General features: G+C 37.0%; 1 protein-coding gene across 4 annotated transcripts in view; it reads left to right on the forward strand.

Moving 5' to 3' along the window:
- Positions 1–19,465, forward strand: part of LOC113547554 (dipeptidyl aminopeptidase-like protein 6) — a 190,613-nt gene extending 171,148 nt beyond the window's left edge. For all 4 annotated transcript variants that reach the window (XM_026947941.3, XM_026947942.3, XM_034306261.2 and 1 more), the window contains 14 exons: positions 2,346–2,453; positions 3,809–3,900; positions 4,005–4,052; positions 4,799–4,917; positions 6,494–6,541; positions 9,604–9,702; positions 10,423–10,492; positions 11,795–11,989; positions 12,481–12,535; positions 13,353–13,452; positions 14,458–14,516; positions 14,915–14,987; positions 15,158–15,231; positions 18,727–19,465. In XM_026947941.3, the coding sequence (XP_026803742.3) occupies positions 2,346–2,453; positions 3,809–3,900; positions 4,005–4,052; positions 4,799–4,917; positions 6,494–6,541; positions 9,604–9,702; positions 10,423–10,492; positions 11,795–11,989; positions 12,481–12,535; positions 13,353–13,452; positions 14,458–14,516; positions 14,915–14,987; positions 15,158–15,231; positions 18,727–18,876 (1,290 nt within the window). In that variant the 3' untranslated portion in view covers positions 18,877–19,465. The remainder of the gene's footprint in view (positions 1–2,345; positions 2,454–3,808; positions 3,901–4,004; positions 4,053–4,798; positions 4,918–6,493; positions 6,542–9,603; positions 9,703–10,422; positions 10,493–11,794; positions 11,990–12,480; positions 12,536–13,352; positions 13,453–14,457; positions 14,517–14,914; positions 14,988–15,157; positions 15,232–18,726) is intronic.
- The last annotated feature ends 2,127 nt before the right edge of the window (positions 19,466–21,592 follow it).

Consider the following 21,592-nt stretch of genomic DNA (forward strand, 5'->3'; position numbering starts at 1 on the left):
TTATTAAAGCTTCAGACTCCTCCTAACTGCAGTATTAAAACATCAGCCTCAGCCTAACTGCAATATTAAAGCTTCAGCCTCACCCTAACTGCAGTATTAAAACATCAGCCTCACCCTAACTGCAGTATTAAAGCTTCAGACTCACCCTAACTGCAATATTAAAGCTTCAGACTCACCCTAACTGCATTATTAAAGCTTCAGACTCACCCTAACTGCGTTATTAAAGCTTCAGACTCACCCTAACTGCAATATTAAAGCTTCAGACTCACCCTAACTGCAATATTAAAGCTTCAGACTCACCCTAACTGCAATATTAAAGCTTCAGACTCACCCTAACTGCAATATTAAAGCTTCAGACTCACCCTAACTGCAATATTAAAGCTTCAGACTCACCCTAACTGCAGTATTAAAACATCAGCCTCACCCTAACTGCAATATTAAAGCTTCAGACTCACCCTAACTGCAATATTAAAGCTTCAGACTCACCCTAACTGCAATATTAAAGCTTCAGACTCACCGTAACTGCATTACTAAAGCTTCAGACTCACCCTAACTGCAGTATTAAAACATCAGCCTCACCCTAACTGCATTATTAAAGCTTCAGCCTCAGCCTAACTGCAATATTAAAGCTTCAGACTCACCCTAACTGCAGTATTAAAACATCAGACTCACCGTAACTGCATTATTAAAGCTTCAGCCTCACCCTAACTGCATTATTAAAACATCAGCCTCACCCTAACTGCATTATTAAAGCTTCAGACTCACCATAACTGCATTATTAAAGCTTCAGACTCACCATAACTGCGTTATTAAAGCTTCAGACTCACCGTAACTGCATTATTAAAGCTTCAGACTCACCCTAACTGCATTATTAAAACATCAGCCTCACCCTAACTGCATTATTAAAGCTTCAGACTCACCCTAACTGCATTATTAAAACATCAGCCTCACCCTAACTGCATTATTAAAGCTTCAGACTCACCATAACTGCATTATTAAAGCTTCAGACTCACCATAACTGCGTTATTAAAGCTTCAGACTCACCGTAACTGCATTATTAAAGCTTCAGACTCACCCTAACTGCAGTATTAAAACATCAGCCTCAGCCTAACTGCATTATTAAAGCTTCAGACTCACCCTAACTGCATTATTAAAGCTTCAGACTCACCCTAACTGCGTTATTAAAGCTTCAGACTCACCGTAACTGCATTACTAAAGCTCCAATTCACTCTTGCCCTTTTTCAGACTTATATTTACTGTATTATTAAACCTTCAGACTCACCCATACTGTTTTATTAAAAGCTTCAGATCGATCATAACTGCATTATCAAAATCTTGGACACTACCAGTCTCTACTATGAAAGATTCAGACTCATTATCATTGCGTTATTAAAAAGATTCAGACAGTCCATCACTTCATTATTGAAAAGATTCAGACTCACTGTCACTGCATTATTATTGCCTCAGACACAATTACTACCGACTCTATTACTAAAGATTCAGAATCCCTTTTACTGTATTTTTAAAAGCTTGAGCTCCACATGTCCTGTAGTTTTACACTCAATCTTCAGCATCATTAAAAGATTCAGACTGTATTCATCACTACATCATTAAAAAAGATTCAGACTCACTTTTACTGAATTATTAAAATGTCCTGATTCACCCTTAGTGCATTATTAAAGACTATGACTCACATGTTCTCTATTATTAAATGATTCAGACTCTCCTTCACTGCATTATTATGCACTGTGTGATCATAGTCACAAGTCATCATCATGTACATGTAACATACGGAGCTGATTTTATATTACAGACTGACGCTTCTCTTCATACAGACACACATAATCATATTATTACATTATAATATTATTTTGATATCAATTAAAATTCACCACACTCTCCTGATCTGCCATCATGACACCAGACACGAGAGTCTGACCTTTTCTTATCATGTTGATAGAAATGTTGTTCTGCTAAACTACAAGATGTGTGTGTGTGTGTGTGTGAGGTGACATTTTCTTTTCTGGAAGGTTTACACAACACTGAATAACTGTTTTTACCCTGTAGCAGATGCAGTCCTGTGAGGCGGTACATCATGTTAATTATAAACAACATGATACAAGCTGTTTTAATGTTCTTTATATTGAAGATGCAAAACTGAGCGTCGCAACTTGTCATTTTTATTCTCTAAAGATCACACTGCTCCTGTAATTGAGTTCGAGTTAAATATTAAACCCCTTGGAGGGCCTGCAGCTTGGCGTAATAAATAAGCCACTGAATCAGTAGAGCTGTAATGAATGCTGAGATTTATATTTGGTTTTGTTTTTTTTTGTTTTTTGATGCAGAATGAAGCTCCGTTATTCTCTAAAGACGGGCTGAAGCTCTTCTTCACGCGCGCTATTCCTCAGGGTGGGCGAGGGAAATTTTTCCACATCTCCATGGCTGTATCACAGGTATACACACACACACACACACACACACACCTATCATACTGCATGTGGCAAATCACAGAAGGTCCAAAAATTTATCACTAAAAATGAAAGTTTATAATCTGAAACTTTACACTAATTTGCCAATTTATTAGGTACAATTACTGGTAAACAATCAGGGGAACAATTCCAAACTGGCAACTTGGTGTAGGAAAATCGATCAACTTTTTTTTAATCAGATTTATATCTCAAATATACACATATCTGGGACATTTTGGGCAACACATTGAGAATATAAATGTCTGGTGTGCATAAATGTAAGGTAGAAGAGGGATGTAAGATGTTTCCAGTTTCTTCTGTCTCTTATTTCCACTATCCTGAGAATAGAATGGTGCTCAATTGCAATCATTATTCTTTATATTTCTAATAAATCAGATAAACATACTGTATATTGGGTCATTTAAAATATATTTTATGAAACTATGATGACAACTACATCACCCATCAGCCATTGCATGTCACATGACCACAAGGAGCTGAATCAGTTTGTTGTCTGATTATCACAGGTATTTAAGTCGTGTATTGAATAGCACTCCTTCTTGGTCTTTAGTCGTTGTCACGTTGATGCGTATCGTGTTCATGTTGTTGTCTAGCCTTGCTATTTCTCGTTCATGTTTCATAGTCTTTGTGTTTCATCTATTTCATGCACTCACATCCGGCTCTGCAACCCATTCTTCCTGATATTACACAAAAGTTGGAATAATTGTTCATTCATTGTTAAGATCGCATCTCAAGATCAACACCTAAAAGTGAGCATTATCTATTTCTCACATCACAGAGCTGTAGAATTCTGGATTCTGACTGGTCAGAAAGTGTTGATTAATTTTCTATAATAGCAGCTCTGACAGTAGTGCAAATTCATTTACTTTCACTGTTTTACATTTTTACACGATTCATTTATTTTCACATGATTTTTTTTTCAAATTCCGTTCTGCACGTGTGATTGATACACGTGTGTGGTTTCATTTTTCAGACATGATTTTCTCACATGAATAATTCTTTTTACACAAGAATGCATTTATTAGAATCCACATGTGCCATTTCAGGGTATAACATGCTGAAATGCATCTACATACTGTATGATTTTCACATATTCCTCATATAATCATGTGAAAAACCTAAGATATGATTAAATCTTAAAATCACAGAAGATATGATTATTCATATGATGTGAACTGTATGTGATTTTTTGCTTAATATTAGGAGTTACAAATCGACTAGCGTTGAGTAGCATGAGGATGAAGCTGTGTGTGTGTGTGTGTGTGTGTGTGTGTGTGCATGCATGTGTGGGTTTAACGTTGTTCTTTTTCATCCTCCAGCCCAACAGCAGCTCAGACACTCTGCAGTCCATCACTTCAGGAGACTGGGACGTCACTCACATTCTCGCCTACAACGAGGACAGACAGCTAATGTAAAAGCACACACACACTTACACACACACTCGAGTATTTTCTTCCAGTGTGTTGGTGTGTTAGCATGTTGTAATGCTTTGGCACTGTGTGCTCTGCATACCAGATACTTCCTGAGCACAGAGGATGATCCTAAACGACGACACCTGTACAGGTACGACTCTTATGTGGCAAAATTATTGACACACTGTAAAAATATTTGAAATAACTACAGATAGTGTATGTCTTTTAATGATCTGTGGGTAAAACAGTATTGTTGTCTTTGACCAAAATAAACAGATGTTTGTTACCATGCATAAGACAGGAAATGAAAAGTAGGTAAAATTATCATTTAAGCAGGACTGAAATAAAAGAAAAATCTTTGCCCAGAAGAGGACATTTGATCATAGAGCAAACAAGGGAACTCCATAATACACCACAGTGCTTCTGAATTCTCCATTCTGATTGGTCAGAAGGTGTTGATTAATTTTCTAGAACAGCAGCTCTGACAGTAGTGTAGCTGCAAATCACAGGTTTCTATATAACTAATGCGCTTGTTCTAATACGTTATCGTTTCTATAGTAACAGCTCATTCACAGGGACTTGCATTAAATATGTGTGGAATCACTGATATTGTGAAGTTTTCTGTAAGGAGATGTTTATTTAACATTTATGGAAGGAGTCTCCAGTGTCAGCGCTTTGTAACAGTCCCAGGTAAAGCTGTAGCTTTAAGTTTTCTGACATCTTCAGGACAGAGGGGTTTATACATTTTCTGGTGGTGTAGAAGTGGATTTTTTAGCCCGAGGTTGTCTCTGCAGGAGGTTATGATTTGAACCCTGGTGAAATCCTGTGCACTTTATTGAAGCGGAGTATAAAAATCAGTGATGTCTCAGCTTCATGTTGACTTTGTGTCTGTTTCAGCGCTGACACGGTCGGGCCTTTCAACCGCCGCTGTCTCTCATGTGATTTCGCTGATAGCTGTGGATACGTGAGCGGCTCCTTCAGCCACAACATGGCCTTGTTCCTCCTCACCTGTAAAGGTAAACATTTTCTCTCCATCTCCCTTCCTCTCTCTCTTTCTCTTTTACTCTCTCTCTCTCTTCTTTGTTGCTTTGGGAATTTCTAATTTTCTGCCCAAAACACAAAGACATTTTTATTGGCTTGGCTATCTGATTCATAGTGCTCTGTCTGCTCTTTAATCAGGCTGTGTGCTCTGAGCAGACATTTTCTCTGAATTTCTGTAAAGACTGAAGATCAGTAGAAATGCTGCAAGGACACCAACTCTGTTTTCTTCCTCGTCCTTTCATCCTTTCAGTCTTTGTCTGTGTGTGTGTGTTTGTGTGTGTGTGTGTGTGTGTGTGTAGATTTGTTTAGAAATCTCTCCAGAAGGCTTATATCATTTATGTTCATTCAAGAGAAAAAGAAAAAGCTCAAATAAGGACAAAATTACCTGCAATATATATCTATAGTATTTAAACAAGGACACTTACTGAAAAAAATAATAAAATCGGCATATAAAATTTACCCCCCAAAAAATTGAAGCAGCAATTTACAGCAATTTTCTGGGGTTAAATTTGACCCCATATTTTATTGAGTAGCATTTAATCTATTTTAGTAAGTAACTAATCCTACTTAATGCATTTTATTCCTTTACTTATTGCAAAGGTATGTTTAAAATTTATGTATAAATTCCAAATTGTCAGCATTATACCTAATTATTTCAGTTTTGATTACTGCATACATTACAGATCTGAATTAAAATTTAATTCTATTAATGGTATTTTAATTACTCACATGGTTTAATGTTAATCATGTCAATATTTTCCTGACCAAATTCTCAAACTGCTGCACAGAAGAACTCACAACTCCCAAACACTTGTCTTAAATAAAGACTGGCGAGAGTCTTAAATAAAGACCCACTGTCGAGCTACACATGCTACCCCTGAGATACCAGTGATCCTGACCCCTTCTGCTCTCTGGACCTGCCTGATCCATCCTGATGCCCTAGTTCTGGTTGGAGTTCTCATCGGTTGGAGATTAATCACTGCTGCTGGACAGCCTGAAAATCATTGGGTTTGCTGGGGATGGTGCTGCTTGGGGACTGTGGAGATGGCTTAGGGATCTCATATGGGGAGTTGAACTGTGGTGGCTTTGGGGTTGCGGTTGCCATGAGCAACTTTGTACTCAGGACTCCGTGGATAGGTTCAACAAACCGGACTTCTTGTGAAAACTGATGAATTTACTGGTTGCATAGGTGCACTATTTGTCCATGTAGTTATAACTGCACCCCGTTAGCACCCAGATGAGGATGGGTTCCTCTCAATGCTTCCTCATTATATATATATATATATATATACATATATATATATATATATATATATATATATATATATATATATATATATATATATATATATAGATAGATAGATAGATATAGATATCTATATACACACACACATATATATATATTTTTAATGAAGGGTGCCAATGATTTTAGCCCTGACTTTTTTCACTTTTTATGCAGCTGAGACTTTGAGAAAGAACTGGAGATGAACTCAGGAAGAAAATAAGAATGATAAAAATAAATAATGCGTGGTTATTGGTGTTGTGTTTTAGGGCCTGGAGTCCCGTTTGTGTCTGTCTACAGCACCCAGGAGTGGCAGAGTGAGTACTGTGTGTGTGTGTGTGTGTGTGTGTGAGTGTGAGTGTGTACACACAGCTGCAGATCCAGCTCGACCTCATCGTGCATGCAGTACACACTGCTCGGCTCACTGCAGGCGTCTGAGTGGAATTATATGAGGATGGATTTGAGCAGAGAGCACTCACAGCTGATTGGATTACTGAAGAACTCTCTGTGCGCTTGCTAAAATATGACCTCTTTGTGTAAGAGTGTTATAATTTAGTTATTTATCAAAAAAGCACCTTGTCAAATTGCAGGCTGTGGTGAGGTGACGTAGACTGATTTAGAAAAGTTGAGATAAGGTGCTTCAGGTGGGAACAACCACAAGAGAAAGAAAAGTTTGATAATAATAATAATAACAAAAAAAAAATTCCAAGTTTCAGAGTTTGTTTTCTTTCTGGAGTTGGTGTAATATCTGTCAGGGGAGGTGGATACAAGTGCAGAAATGGTTTAATCAGTGCAATAAAAAACACAGACAAGGTACACGAACAAGAACAATGAAAACTAGAACAGGAGCACAAGAACATGACGAGAGCTCGACTAACACAAGACAAAGAGTGCTACCAGGGACAGACCTTAAATCACCTAAAATACCCGTGCTCATTCGACATAAACGTGACTCAGGTGCGCGTGATCTCGTGAGGCGCAGGGGCTGATGGGTAATATAGTCCTGACCAAAACAAACTCCCTTCTGAAAAAAAATTGCAGAAGTTTATTCAAGTTCTCATATAGTTACTAATGTATACTTGGAGAGATGTACAATGAAATTTAGCTGAACTTTTGTAAATCTAGTGGGAAACATTCACACAGAAGTTTAGTAAAAGTGTAATAAATGCGGCTCGTTATCTTCAAAGTACTTTTCAGAGTAAACTCAACCTGCAGAGCTTTTAATCCCAATTTAGTCCAAAGTATAGAGTTGGTACGTGGATGGTATATAAAGTAGAAAAAGTCTAAAACTGTGTATTCTTTCAGATAAGATAAACTTTATTGATCTGGAAGGAAAGTCTTGTGCCAGTTGTTCAAGACAATACAAAACAGTGAAGATAAGTGACTAAATTTGGGGAAAAATATGGATAGAGATACTAGTATAGAAAAAAAAATAGAAATATTCTTTAAGATCTATATAGTGTAGATGTAGAGATTAAATGTGATTAAATGCCAGAAACCAGAAACAAGACTTAGAATTGCAAATGAAGTGAAATACAAAACCTCACAACGGACTAACATGAGAGAGCTGCTAAAATACAGAAACACACAGGAAACAGGTGCACACATTAGGGAACAAACCAATGAGGGAACAAGGGCGGAGTCTGGACCAGGAAGTTCAACAAAACAGACTTCATTTGAAAACTGTGATGAATTTCCTGGTTACACAATTGCACTTTTTTGTCCATGTAGCACACAGTTATAGAAGGGAATGATTTATAATCGAACTATCGGGTGTCACCCAGATGAGGATGAGTTCCCTTTTGAGTCTGATTCCTCTCAAGGTTTCTTCCTCATGATGTCTCGGGGAGTTTTTCCTCACCATCGTCGCCTTTGGCTTGCTCATTAGGGATAAATTTATAAGTTTATACATTTAAAACTTATATCCTGAATTGATATATTTCTATAAATCTGCTTTGTGATAATGTCCATTGTTAAAGCACTATACTGAACTGAACTGAATTGAAGCGAAACAGAAATACATGTCAAAATAAAAGTACAAGCCGTACTTGGGAACGCATCGTGCACTGAGGGAGTTCATGACAGTTTGCTATAATTTTAAGAGCTGCATCAATTCTGTATGAATTTGCATTCAAACACAGTTTCACTAATAACACACACACAATGTTCTGGGAACTCAGCTGTGTGTGTGTGTGTGTGTGTTTCTATCTGCCTGTGCTCTGATAACCCCATTTAAAGTCCAAATCCTTTCACACTGCGTAGGTTTAATTGTAATTTATTGTTGCACGGCTCTTATGAATTCAGCGACTGCCTCTGTGATTAGCATGATAATGTTAGCGCTCTGCTCTTTTCACTTTCTCGTGCTATCAGCAGTAACAGCCGCTTGCTGGTCTTCACGCTCGGGTTTTTCTCCTCACACTTATCTCATTCTGATACACATTCCTATAAACAACCTGCAAATTACATTTGGGTTTCCGTACACAGAGCGCTTAACAGTACGAGATGTTTACAGATATCTGAGGATTAAAGCAGGTTTGAGGTTAAAGCTTCTTTAGTAACCCGCTAACTATATAAGAGAAAATCACTTACCACTATTAGTATACTTCATTACCAATGAATGAACATGAGGTGGAATTTGAGGTTAAATTAGTTTATTTTTTACTTCCCCAAGTGTTTTATTCCTCTTATACCACTGCAACTTGCCAACAATTACATTTTTATTCATTAAAGAATGTAACATCATACTTTTTTCTGTTTATAGTTACATTAAATGTTATGAAAACTAGTTAGTTCCTGTTCTCACTTACATTATAGCAGTCGTTCCCTCACCAGCCTCTCTTTTTTTCTTGCTCTTTAAGTTAATAAGACAAAAACTCAGCTTGTCATGTTACTGAGAAACCGCAAAGTTTAAACTCCTCTAACTTAAAGTTACAGCTTTACGTCTGTCACTGCAGACTCCTTAATTAATTCGAATCATAATTAATTATATACATATATAGAGGTTTCAGATATTCACTTTTACTTTAACATGTGTTGAAATGATTTTCTTGTCTTTTTTGTTTTCTTTTCTGCTGCGGTTTTACTTTCAACTAAAGACTTTCAGTCCCTCACTCACAAAGTACTCTGGGATCATTATATTGGAGGGAAAAATGCTAATTACTGAAACCTTGGCATGTGTACATGAGTTATTAGCAGGAATAATGTGCTAATATTGACCATACACTACTAGTTAATAATGTTTATTATTCATTAGTAACAAAGCACAGGAGATTATTCATTTCAAATAGCTACTATATGAATTAATTTATTGATCTTTGTAGAAATGGGTTATTAAGGAACAGTACTGTAAATGTACAGGTTTGTGTGTGCTTCCTTACAGAGCTGTTGGACATTGAGCTGAACCACAACCTCCAGCGGACCGTGGACTCCATGCAGATGCCCAGAGTAGAGTATCGAGAGATAGACGTTGAGGATTACGGTGCGTAGGATCATTCACAGCCAGACGCTGTGATTTATGAAGTAAATGATGTAGTAAAATAACATGTCTTGTCTGTTTCACAGTTAGTGAATGTGCATAAAGGTGTGAAATAGTGGGTGGAGTCAATGCAAAGTAATTTCATTTATTACCTACAGTGTGATTTACTAGAGCCTGAAGGTCACTTGGGTGTAAATCAGTAGGACTGAAGGGCAGGTAGTAAATTTGCAGAAAGCCTTTTCAGTTATTTAAAGACAAAAGCAATTGCTTGAAAAGTTCTTTAAAAATGCCATACTTGAGACATATTTCTTTTAGAATTATAACTTAATTTTTTCATATCCAACATGCGGTGCATTTGCACATAATGAAAGATTTTTCACAGCATTTATCTAATGTACGGAAACACACTTGTGTCATGATGTGTATTTGGGATTCATGTCACATTTTAAAAGGTTTTATGATTCATGACCTACTTGATGCTATTCTTGAAATTTTTGACATTGAATTTACTGACACATACATGTGGCGAGTTTCAGTTTTACTTTGCATGTGACAATTCTTTATTTATACAATTATATTCGTTTGTGGAAAAATCACCCATGACACAACCTTTGTTACTTTAACATTGCTGATGGTTTGTTAATGCAATAAATATTGTTAATTAAGAGAACTGTAAAGTTTTACCCTTGCTCTGTGTTTTTTTTTTTTTTTTTTTGTCTTCAGTTTTGACGATGCAGATCCTGAAACCTGCCAGCTTCATAGATACAGCACATTACCCTCTACTGCTGCTCGTGTGAGTCTCACCACCACCTTAACTCCTATATACAATATACAATGAGGTCTTAAAGTCTAATACCTAGGAAATAGCAACACTTTAATCGGTTTAAAATAATTATACATCATTTATTCCTTTTATTTTATTCCTTTTTCAGAATTGGGTGTGATGCCACATATTTCATTCACATGGTAAATCATATAGCCTAAGCTTTGAACAGACAGAATGGGGTTAACGGTCCAAACTGAGGAATTTTAGTAGTGGTGTCTGGTTAAATCTGTCAATTTTGCCAAAGGCACTAGAATTTGCGCATGAAAACCACACAAAATCATAAGTCCTCTGTTCTGCATGCCTACTGTCTACATGTCAATGTTATGCAATAATGATACTGAATAATGACCCATCATAATCAATCAGTACAACTGATTAACTCACCTCTATCTAGTGGGCCTTTCTTGGTGAAATTTGATATTAGGCTGCAATGAAAAGGCTCAGAAAGGGCAAGATTTTCCACATTTTAAAGTTCAGCTGAATCTCAGTTCATTCTTTAGTCCGTTTTGCTTTGCTTTTAAGCTTTTTTAATTTTGGTTTATTTTTTTTTAAACTTACACTGACATACCTGGCTCTTTTCAGCAAAAACTCCACTACAATAAGATAGAAATAGTAGCTAGGTGTTTTGCTTTATACCACAGCACTGGTAAATTCTCGAATCAGAAGGGGTTGACTAATTTTCTATAACAGCAGCTCTGACAGCCATAACATAAATCACAGGTTTATATTAATGTTCTCATTCTGATACGTTATGGTTTCTATAGTAACAGCTCATTCACAGGGAATTGTACAGTGGATGCTCCACATAAACAGATTAAAAAATCTGTGTAATCATTGGTATGGTGAAGTTTTCTGTAATTTATTTAGTATTTATGGAAGGAGTCTCCAATGTCGGCATTTTGTAAGGAGAGGCTGGTGAGGAAATGACTGTTTATAGCTGCTATAATATAAGTGAGACCAGGAACTAACTTGTTTTGTGGATGTTCTGCAACATTAAATATAACTATAAACAGGTAAAAAGTTGGTTATTATTAAATTGTATTACACCACCCAGTGGATTATTTTCCTGCAAAAGCATGTACCATTGTATTTTATTCCTTACATAACAGATAGTCCTAGGCTTAATGAGGCTGTTTGCAGTTTTTTTATATTACGAATAGAGAATACAAATGCAGTAGCTCTTCTATCATTTTAACCAACAAAGTTTGGGATAATTGTCTGTCTGTGTCTCTCTTTCCCTCTCTCTCTCTCTCTCTCTCCCTCTCTCAGTGATGGTACTCCAGGAAGTCAGTCTGTGTCTGAGCAGTTTCAGGTGGACTGGGCCACCGTGTTGGTCAGCAGCTTTGGCGTGATTGTTGTGCGGTGTGACGGGCGTGGCAGCGGCTTTCAAGGCACCAACCTTCTCCACACGGTGCATCGCAGACTGGGCAGGCTCGAGGAGGAGGACCAGCTGAGGGCTCTCAGGTACACCACTGGGAAAATACACACAGCTATAATAGTTACTTACATATGTATGCAGTCTGATCACTCCACAATATAACAGAGATTGTTCAGCAATAATAATAATAATAATGATAATAATAATAATACACTATTTATTGAGTAGCTCAAAATTCTGTACAATCAAATAGAAAGTAATAAAATGCCCAAAGATAAAATAAAAAAGTGAGAAAAGTTTGGTAAACCCGTCTTGCTTTATCAGTGCGTCTCTGACTTCAGCCAATCAGGATGTAGACGTATGACACACCAATCCCAGCATTTTCCAGCCAATCAGTAAACCTGAACATTGGTTTGTTGTGTCTGTGTGTGATTGTTAGAGAGTTTCTACAATGTTCTTCCCCATTCACTCTGATTGGTTTGGCACATTGATTAATTTAAAGTCAGTGTGTGTAGGTTCAGTCTGTTTCTTCTTTAACAGGAACACTGCTTCTCTGTTTTTTGTGTTTTTTTTTCAGTATTATTGCAAAGGAGCCATACATTGACACAACCAGGATTGGAGCCTTTGGACAGGTACAGAACTCTCTCAGCTGTCTTTCCATCTTCTTTATGCTGTACAGGTCACCAAAATCTATAAACAAGGGGAAAAGGGACAACAAGAATTCCAGGATACTTACCTTAGCCTCCATATCATTTCAAATTGAGGTACCAGCTTAATTCTTTACAAATGTTGGCCTAAGTTGGACATTGCATGAAAGCTTTGGAAGCTGATCTGTTTGAGTACAGAGAGAGCTAGATAGGCTAAAGGGATAAAGTGCCACTGCATCATTCTCTTTTTTATGTAAAGATGAAGCAAGGGCTAATTCCCACTGCACCACTATCAACAGGTAGATGAACGGCATTGTGGGTAATGTAGGAATCCATTAACCAAAGTGAAAATAGACTAGCATGTCCATGAAAGCAGTTTAAACTAAAGGAAAAATATAGAAGGTATTTGGTGCACAATATTAGGAGATATCTGGGTTGATGCAAGAGAATATTGATAAGAAGTTGAGAAAATTGGTGGTGGGGGGTTAGTGGAAAAATGGTATAGTAATGGAGCAATTGTTCAAAACATTGCTGTGTATCTGCTGCCTTGCACAGTCTGGTGTTTTAGCTGTTGAACATACTCTCAGCTGACCTCAGCTCTTAATATAGAAAACCTTTAAGAGCTGAATTGTATGTGTTAGAGCTGGTAAAACATTGACCTACATGGGTTTCCAGGATGGATTTAGAAAGTGCCTATGGGATACTGGAGACCTTTCCCAGCCAGGAAGTGCTGGAGCTCTCAGTGAAAAAAAACAGAAATGTGATGATGGAGTGATGATGTTCTGTGTGTTGTGTGTTACAGGTGTATGGTGGATACATCACCAGCCTCCTGCTCAGCTCTGAGGCCTCCATTCTCAAATGTGGAGCTGTTCTCTCACCCATCACTGACTTCCAGCTTTATGGTACAGCAGACATACAGACATATACAGTAGTGCGGGGATTCAGAGCCTGCTACATAGCTCCAAAAGTTACATCAATATTTACATGTTGAAATTTCCTTGTATTCGGAATCAGGTTATGCTGCTGCTGTGGATTTTCTGAGCTCCACTTTCAGATTATTAAAATGACCTTTGTGTAGTTCACACCTCCATCTACACCACTGCCTCGAAAAAAAAGCAGAGATTGAAAATGAAGACTGAAGAAATAGTGTTTCTGCCCCTTTGCTGTCAAATGTAATATGATGTAACATAAAATAAAACACTTATATGATGATAAATGAATGAGAAGGTGGCAAGTGTTGGAATAAATCTAATAGGAGTCTAGTGTATCACCAATATATTACTGCGTGAATAGTCCTAGTTGTAATTATGACATTAATCACTGGTTTAATTGAACAAAATGACTTCCACACTCATTATTCAGCAGCACATAGAATAGCACTTGATCCAGCACATACTATTATTTTACATTTTATTTTTTTTATATCATGCTCCAGCATTTACTCATGTGTAAAACATAATGAAGTCATGAGATACTAAATTGAGATTATGAACTGTTAATGTAAATGATTTTATCACACTTTTAATTCACTATTTAGAGTTTTCGAATGAATGAAATAACACCAGTTTTTTTGTTCAATTGATGCATTCTCCTGTAAAGAAAACATGGTTTGAAGGATAAACTGACTCAGTGCTCATCTTCTGCACTTACAAAGAAACATTACACAAGTTCTTGCATAATTTTATCCATAAAAAATTCACTATGTTTGTTAATTCAGCTCTGAATATGGTCCATAGTGTGTATAAGTAAGAGAAAGTTACTGTATTTTGTTTTATTTGTGAGTTCTGAGAACAGGTTTGTATATGCTTTTAACTCAATATACAGACAGCTATACTTGAGCAAAAGAAATTAACTTTATAAAAATAAATATATGTATGTTTTAATTAAATTAGCTTTCTGTTTTTCAGCGTCTGCCTTTTCAGAACGGTATCTGGGCGTCTCAAAAACAGACAGACGAGCATATGAGGTGTGTTATCTTCAAGTATAGTTTCAGATATACATCACGGTGACCTTCAAAATTATTGGCACCCTTCATGCATGTGAGCATGAACTACTTAATATATGTGTGCAACCTCATTTGGTTAAAGGCAACAACAACATAGTTCCTGGGATTGATAATTTAATAATAATTTAATGAGATATATATATATATATATATAAAATATGAAAGAAAAATGTTTTTTTAAATTTATAAGTAAGTTTTATAATTTAAATATAATTTCAATTATTGTGTGTAATGTGTATTTTATGAAATTATTTTTGCTCATTTTTATGAAGGGTGCCAATAATTCTGGAGTGCACAGCATGTATGTTGTGTATTATTTATACAAATATTGCGTGTGTATTTCTTAAATACATCCACAGATGACCAATCTTGCATATCGAGCCTCTCAGTTTGTTGATAAGAAGTTTTTGATCATTCATCCGACTGCAGATGGTGAGTATAACTCTCTCTCCTTCCCGTTTCAACATTTAGCTGCTGTGAATTGATCAAATAAAACATTTTAAAGTGACATTTTAATGCTTTCCCTAGTCCAGTGCTTATTGAAGTTACTATGGACAAAAGCATCAGCTAAATGTAAATGTTTTCTTGTTTTTGCTTTGCAGAAAAAGTGCATTTTCAGCACACGGCCAAATTTATCTCCAGGTTAATCATTGAGAAGGGAAACTACAGTCTACAGGTAGTACACCACTTGAGTTTGTGGCTGGCATCTACATAAATTGCCTCATTAATTCCGAGTTGTGCTGCGCAGGAAGTCCCCGCTGAGAGGATTTTCCTGTTAGCTAATTGATAGCTACAAAATAGTGAATAAGAAAATTAGAAAACACAACATATGTATTCATTTACAGGAATCATGTATTCAGATCCTGTGGCACTGTGTTTTACATCCATCAAAAGGGAAATGTATGCTTCCAAAAATATATAATGCATTTAAAGCAGAAAACTATAGGGGAAAATCTTTAAAACATTAGATTTTACATTCAATCTTCACTTATATTCTTGAAGTGTTTCTTTGTACAAGAACTTTTTTCCCAAAAACTTACACTTATTTATTCAAATGAGGCTTCGTATAATTAAAAGTGAACATTTTTAATCAACATTTAGAGAATTTACTCTGTAATATACTTCTAATTGTGGAAAGAAATGAACATGTAAAATTTCATGAATACAGCTCATCAAGAAATTGAGATTTTTGGTTCTGATTATATTTGTAAAAAACTGATTTTGAGGATTTTATAAATACAAAGTGGTTTAACATGTTGCCGCTCTAGTTTCTGTGGTTTATAAGGTTTATAAGGTAAAGCCATATATATATATATATATATATATATATATATATATATATATATATATATATATATATATATATATATATATATAAAATCAGGAAACAAGCTTTTGAATAATAAGAAGAGGGACTTTAGGGCAGGTGATAGGAACAGCATGAGAAGAATACAAATGGAGCTGAAGATTAAAATCAAAGAGCAAAAAAAGGACTACAGAAAGACAAAGGAGAATAATATACAGAGGGGGAAAGGTGAAAGAGGTGTGGAATGGGATGAAGGAAATCTCAGGCTACAACCTGCCCTGCACCCAGTAGATAGACAGACTTTTGGCAAAAGCAAAATCACTGAATCACTTCTTCAATGGGCTTGATAATGATCCATCAACTAACTCACCTCACACCTCAATGGCGTCGCCGCTAAAATACTTATAAAATACTCATTTTGGAAGACATCCTGCCTAGTTCTGTCGCCCAAGAAGAAGAAACCAAGGGAGCTGAATGACTACATACCTGTAGCACTGATATCACACCTGATGAAGTCCCTGAAAAGGTCACCTCAGGACACATGTGGGCACAGCGCTGGACCCCCTACAGTTTGCCTACTGATAACATATGAGGGAGGAGAGAGTGTGAGCCACCTGTTCTACAGAGCTTACTCTCACCTGAAGATGATGGGGAGAATAGTAAGAGTCTTTTTTTTTTACTTTTCAAGTGCCTTCAACACCAGCCAGCCCACTCTGCTGGTGGAGAAGCTACGTGTAGCACAGGTAAACACTGCCCTGGGGTCTGCTGACTACCTGACCTACAGGCTCCACTATGTGCAGCTACACAACTTTAAGCAGTACAGGTGCTCCACAGGGGACTGTTCTTGCTCCATTCCTATTTACCTTTTACACCTCTGATTTCAGATATGACTCCAAAACTTGTCATATGCAGAAGTTCTGATCGGAAGGTTGAGAGTTCAAATCCCAGCACTACCAAGCTACCATTGCTGGGCCTTTGAGCAAGGCCCTTAACTGTCAACTGCTCAGTTGTATAAATGAGATAACTGTAAGTCGCTCTGGATAAGGGCGTCTGCCAAATGCCATAAATGTAAAATGTAAGTTCTCAGATGATACTGGTACTGTTGGCTGTATTAGGGAAGGGAATGAGGACAACTACGGGAACCTGATTAAGAAATTTGTGGTGTGGTATCAGAGAAACTATCTTAACACCAGCAAGATAAATGAGATTGTGGAGGACTTCCATAAGAAGAAATTTGCTCCAGTTCTGGTCACCATTGAGGGTCAGAACATCGAGATGGTACAGACCTACAAGTACCTGGGTGTTTACCTCAGCGACAATCTGGGGTGGGACATGAAAGTGGACAGCCTATACAAAAAGGGACAAAGGCAACTCTATTTTCTGAGGAGGATGAGGTCCTTTGGAGTGCAGGGTCAGCTGCTACAAACATTCTATTAGTCTGTTGTGTCAAGTGCCATCTTCTACACTGCTGCGTGCTGGGGCAGTGGAATCACTACAAAGGACACCAAAACAAAAACTGTGACAAACATTTTTCTGTGGAGTTTTGATATTTCTATTACTACAGTTTAAGAAAAGACACTTCTGTAGATCTGAAAATTACCAGAATTGTTGGTCTACTCATAGTGACTTGTTGTAAAAGCAATTATATAGGTTAGCACACTAGCTACTTCAATTAAAGAAAAGGGTGAGTCCATGATTTTTATGCAGTTTCTTTGCTGCATTTTGCTCTTAAATGAGTAACAGGGTTGAGATTTTTAGCACAGAATTATTAAAGATAAAGACATTTTAAAACACAGGTTTCTTTCACAACAATCTATGTTTCAGATAAATCACTTAACATCAATAAAACAGCATTTTACAAGTCCACTATAACTCCACATTACCTTGAAATATAACCATTAAAATACTATCTGATACTCTTATTTTTGCATTACTGTGTGAATCCATTTACATCTCATGCTCGAAACATTCTTTTCCACCAGTTGTCCATTATAGGTTATGAAAAATGAACATTTTATTTCACTGAACCCTCTTACCTGCATACATTCGCCCCACAAAATATTTGGAACATTCCACAAGTCATATGTTCAAAGGGAAGTTGCACCATCCAAATTTACTGAAAAAGAAAAATAAGTGATGTTATGATATTGTCTGATGATGGTCACTTTAAAATTGCAATTATTTTCCCAGATTGAATCACAATTATTTATTTTTAATAATAATATAATATAATAAACTTTATTTTATATAGCGCTTTTAAATTAGCATCTCAAATAATTAATAATTAAAATACACTGAAATACAAATTAAAACGATACAATAAAATAAAATACAAAAAGAGATAAAATACAAAGATAGAAATAAGAATCATTCTTAACAGAGCCAGTATAAATAACAGCAAATTAATCACATGGAAAAGCTACCCCAAAAAAGTATGTTTTAAGAGAAGATTTAAAAACACTGAGAGATGCTGCACTTCTAATCTCAGAGGGCAGGGAATTCCACAGTTTTGGAGCCAATGAAGAGAAAGCCCTATCACCCATAGTTCTAAGACGAGTATTTAAAAATACACTTTAAGTAAATGAATCAAATCCTGTTAATTTCATTAGCATGGATGCTAGTGAAGCACAGTTTGTGTATTTGCTAATTCTATGCTTTAAAAAAAGCCTCAACCCTGTTACTTTCAATTCATTTAAAAACAAAGTCCAGTTGATATTGTCTTATTCCGTACTGAAAAATGACAAAAAAGGAATGTTTTATTGTTAAGACATTAGAGTTATGTTAGCATGTTAATTTGAAGCTGAAAGACAACAAGAGTGGTGACATGGCTCTTGACAATGTGATTCTTGCCCTGTAATTATCCAGATCTATCCAGATGAAGGTCATTTCCTCCACAGTGAGGCAACAAGGCAGCACCTCAGTCAGTCCCTGATCAACTTTTTTGAAGAGTGCTTCAGGCAACCAGACAACATTTTTGAAGAAGATCTGGAGGACGAGAGTGAAGACGAGGGTTAATGCCCTCTTATCACTACACGACCTGCCCCAAGCACAAAGCCAGCTCCTTTTACCAGACGATATGCAACCTGTTCATTTAAGTCCTTTATTTGTTTCCTTGTTTTCTCATATTAACCCATTGTATGGAGATTTTTCCCTTCTGTGAACTGGACACGTTCTTCTCAGTTTCTACTGCTGCTGCAGCGGCTCTGTTAACTGAAGAAGTCCAGGGTGAATAAGGCAGAGAAGGTGGTCTCCAATCTGTCCATCACTTTGATTGACAGGTTGTTCTGGTTAACTGACTGCTGGCAGCAGTAGCCACCCACAAACCCTCCTGCCAGAACCTTCTGACATTAAGCAGGAAGGGGTGTTTTTTAGCACACAATGTGTAGACCGAGCCTGAGGACTCTTGAATGTGCTGATGTGTAGATATTCACTGACAGTTGAGATGATGATGATGATGATGATGATGACGATGGTGGAGTTTGTGATTGTAATTTGAATGTTATCATATCTGGTCATGCTTGTGTCTGTTACTCTGACGTAAAATATCAAATGAACAAAACGTCAACCCGGGTATCAATTAAAAAAACTTTTTTTAGTGTTCAAATTTTCTTCCTGTTCATGACCTGGAGTGTGTATTTAAGTGAAGTGGAATATTATACTTTTTTCCAAAAATGGTGAGCAGATGAATAAGATATCATTATTCATCAAAGTTGCACTATTCTTTTTTTTTTGTGATCATGGTGACCCAGCAATTCTATCTCGGATCTAGTCCTTCCTCAGTGTCCAACTTTGCTAGTTGTTGCCAACTAAGTGCTTTTCCTACAACACCGGTTTATAAAACATTGCATTCACTGTCCAAATATATATATATGTGTATATATGTTAAAAATAAAGTTATCATCTTTTGAGAAATAAACTCATCAGGTCTAGTATTATAAGAAAATATTTGTGTCCAGGATATATAAAAAAAAACTACTTACAATTGACTTTAGCAAAAAACAAAAGTTTTTCTTTGGTATGGAGTTATGTGAAAATGAAATGCACTTTACTATGAACAAGATTGAGATGCATTTATCTGCCATTTGCACATATTCATAGGAATTCTTACATGGAACACTCAACTAATTGATGACAATTAATGTGACAAGTGACAAAAAATACTAGTGTACATGAAACAACAATTTATCTGCCATACTCTCTGCTATAACAATGTAAATGCTCTGAGACTGAGTTTTGTAATGTAAATCACAGTATAGCTGTATTACAACAATGCTATCTCAGTACATACTGTATATAGTAGAGGAAATAATAGTATTAATATATTACTAATTACAGTAGTGCAAGGGAATCTTGACATGTACCCAAGAGTATAGATGTTGAATGTGAGGTAGTTCAGTAGGTGATGAGGATGAGGAGTGAAAGTATGATTATCATAGTGTGATTGAGGGGAAAGCTGTGTCAATGTATTTTTCTGCAGTGCGTATGATTTTTTTGTAGAGATTACTTTTCTTTCTGGGTGGTGTTTCCAAATCATACAGTTATGCTTCTGGTGAGGACATGTACTGTTCTCACTATACATGCAATGAACAATTATGCATGTATAGTGAGAACAGTTTGTGGCTCAGACAGCAGCCTTGAGGGGTACCTATAATGGTTGTTTTTGTTATCTGTGAGTCCAAGATCCATTTGTAAGTGTGGGTGTGGGTAGGCCAAGAGCACCCGCACATATGTATTTCTTTTGTCCAAGTGCTTGGTGGTAGGTGAGGTCTGGAACTGCCAGTGCGCTGTATAGAAAGCTGGCTTTGTGGCACTAACTGAGACCTGGATTACTCCACAGAACTCGGCTACATCTGCTGCTCTATTCTCTGCTTATGCTTTCTCTCACACTCCATGAGAATCTGGCAGGGGTGGTGGAACAGGTTTGCTGTTGTCTCAGAGATGGTGCTTCACATCTCTTTCCTTTTCTCATCTCAACATCTCATCTTTCAAATTCCATGTAGTTAGTTACCTTTCTGATCAAACTTCTCATCATTGTCATCTATCTCCCTCCTAGTCCCCTAGGGGAAATTGACAAGCTCCTCAGTCTTTTCCCTGCCGACAGCACCCCTCTCAATCTCAGAGACTTCAACCTCCCCTTTAACAAGTTCCAGTCCTCTTGCCTTCTCTGTCTTCTGCATTCCTTCTCCCTGATATTCAACAGCTGCCCTCCCACATACAAGGGAGAAAATGTCCTGGATCTGGTCATCAGTCATCCCTCTCCAACAAGAGACATCAATGCTACCCCACTCCACATCTCGGGTCGTCACTTGGTATCCTTCACCATCACCCTCCCTATCCTGCCTAACATCATCTATCTCCCACTTGCCAAATCCTCCAGTCTATCTCCCCTTTCCTCCGTAGCTTCCTTTACCCTATCATCCCCTCCAGACCCTGAATCCTTTTTTCTCTACCACTGGAGGTATCCACTGACACTTTCCCTTCCTCACTTTCCTCATCTATGGAATTCCTCTGCCCTCTATCTTCTAAATCAAGGAAGATATTTAGCCCTGTTCCTTAGCTATTAGATGTGTTGAGAATTAAAAACAGCAGAGAGAAGTGGCAGAAATTAACTCGACATGGATCTCGTCTCTTACTGTGCTCTCCTGTCCTGCTAAGATTACCATGTACAAGGAAAAGATGAAAGCTTCTGCACAAGATCCTTGCAAGCTCCACATGATCTTTTCTTCACTTC

This window comes from Pangasianodon hypophthalmus, chromosome 1, assembly GCF_027358585.1.
Source record: "Pangasianodon hypophthalmus isolate fPanHyp1 chromosome 1, fPanHyp1.pri, whole genome shotgun sequence".
Taxonomy (NCBI): Eukaryota; Metazoa; Chordata; class Actinopteri; order Siluriformes; family Pangasiidae; genus Pangasianodon; species Pangasianodon hypophthalmus.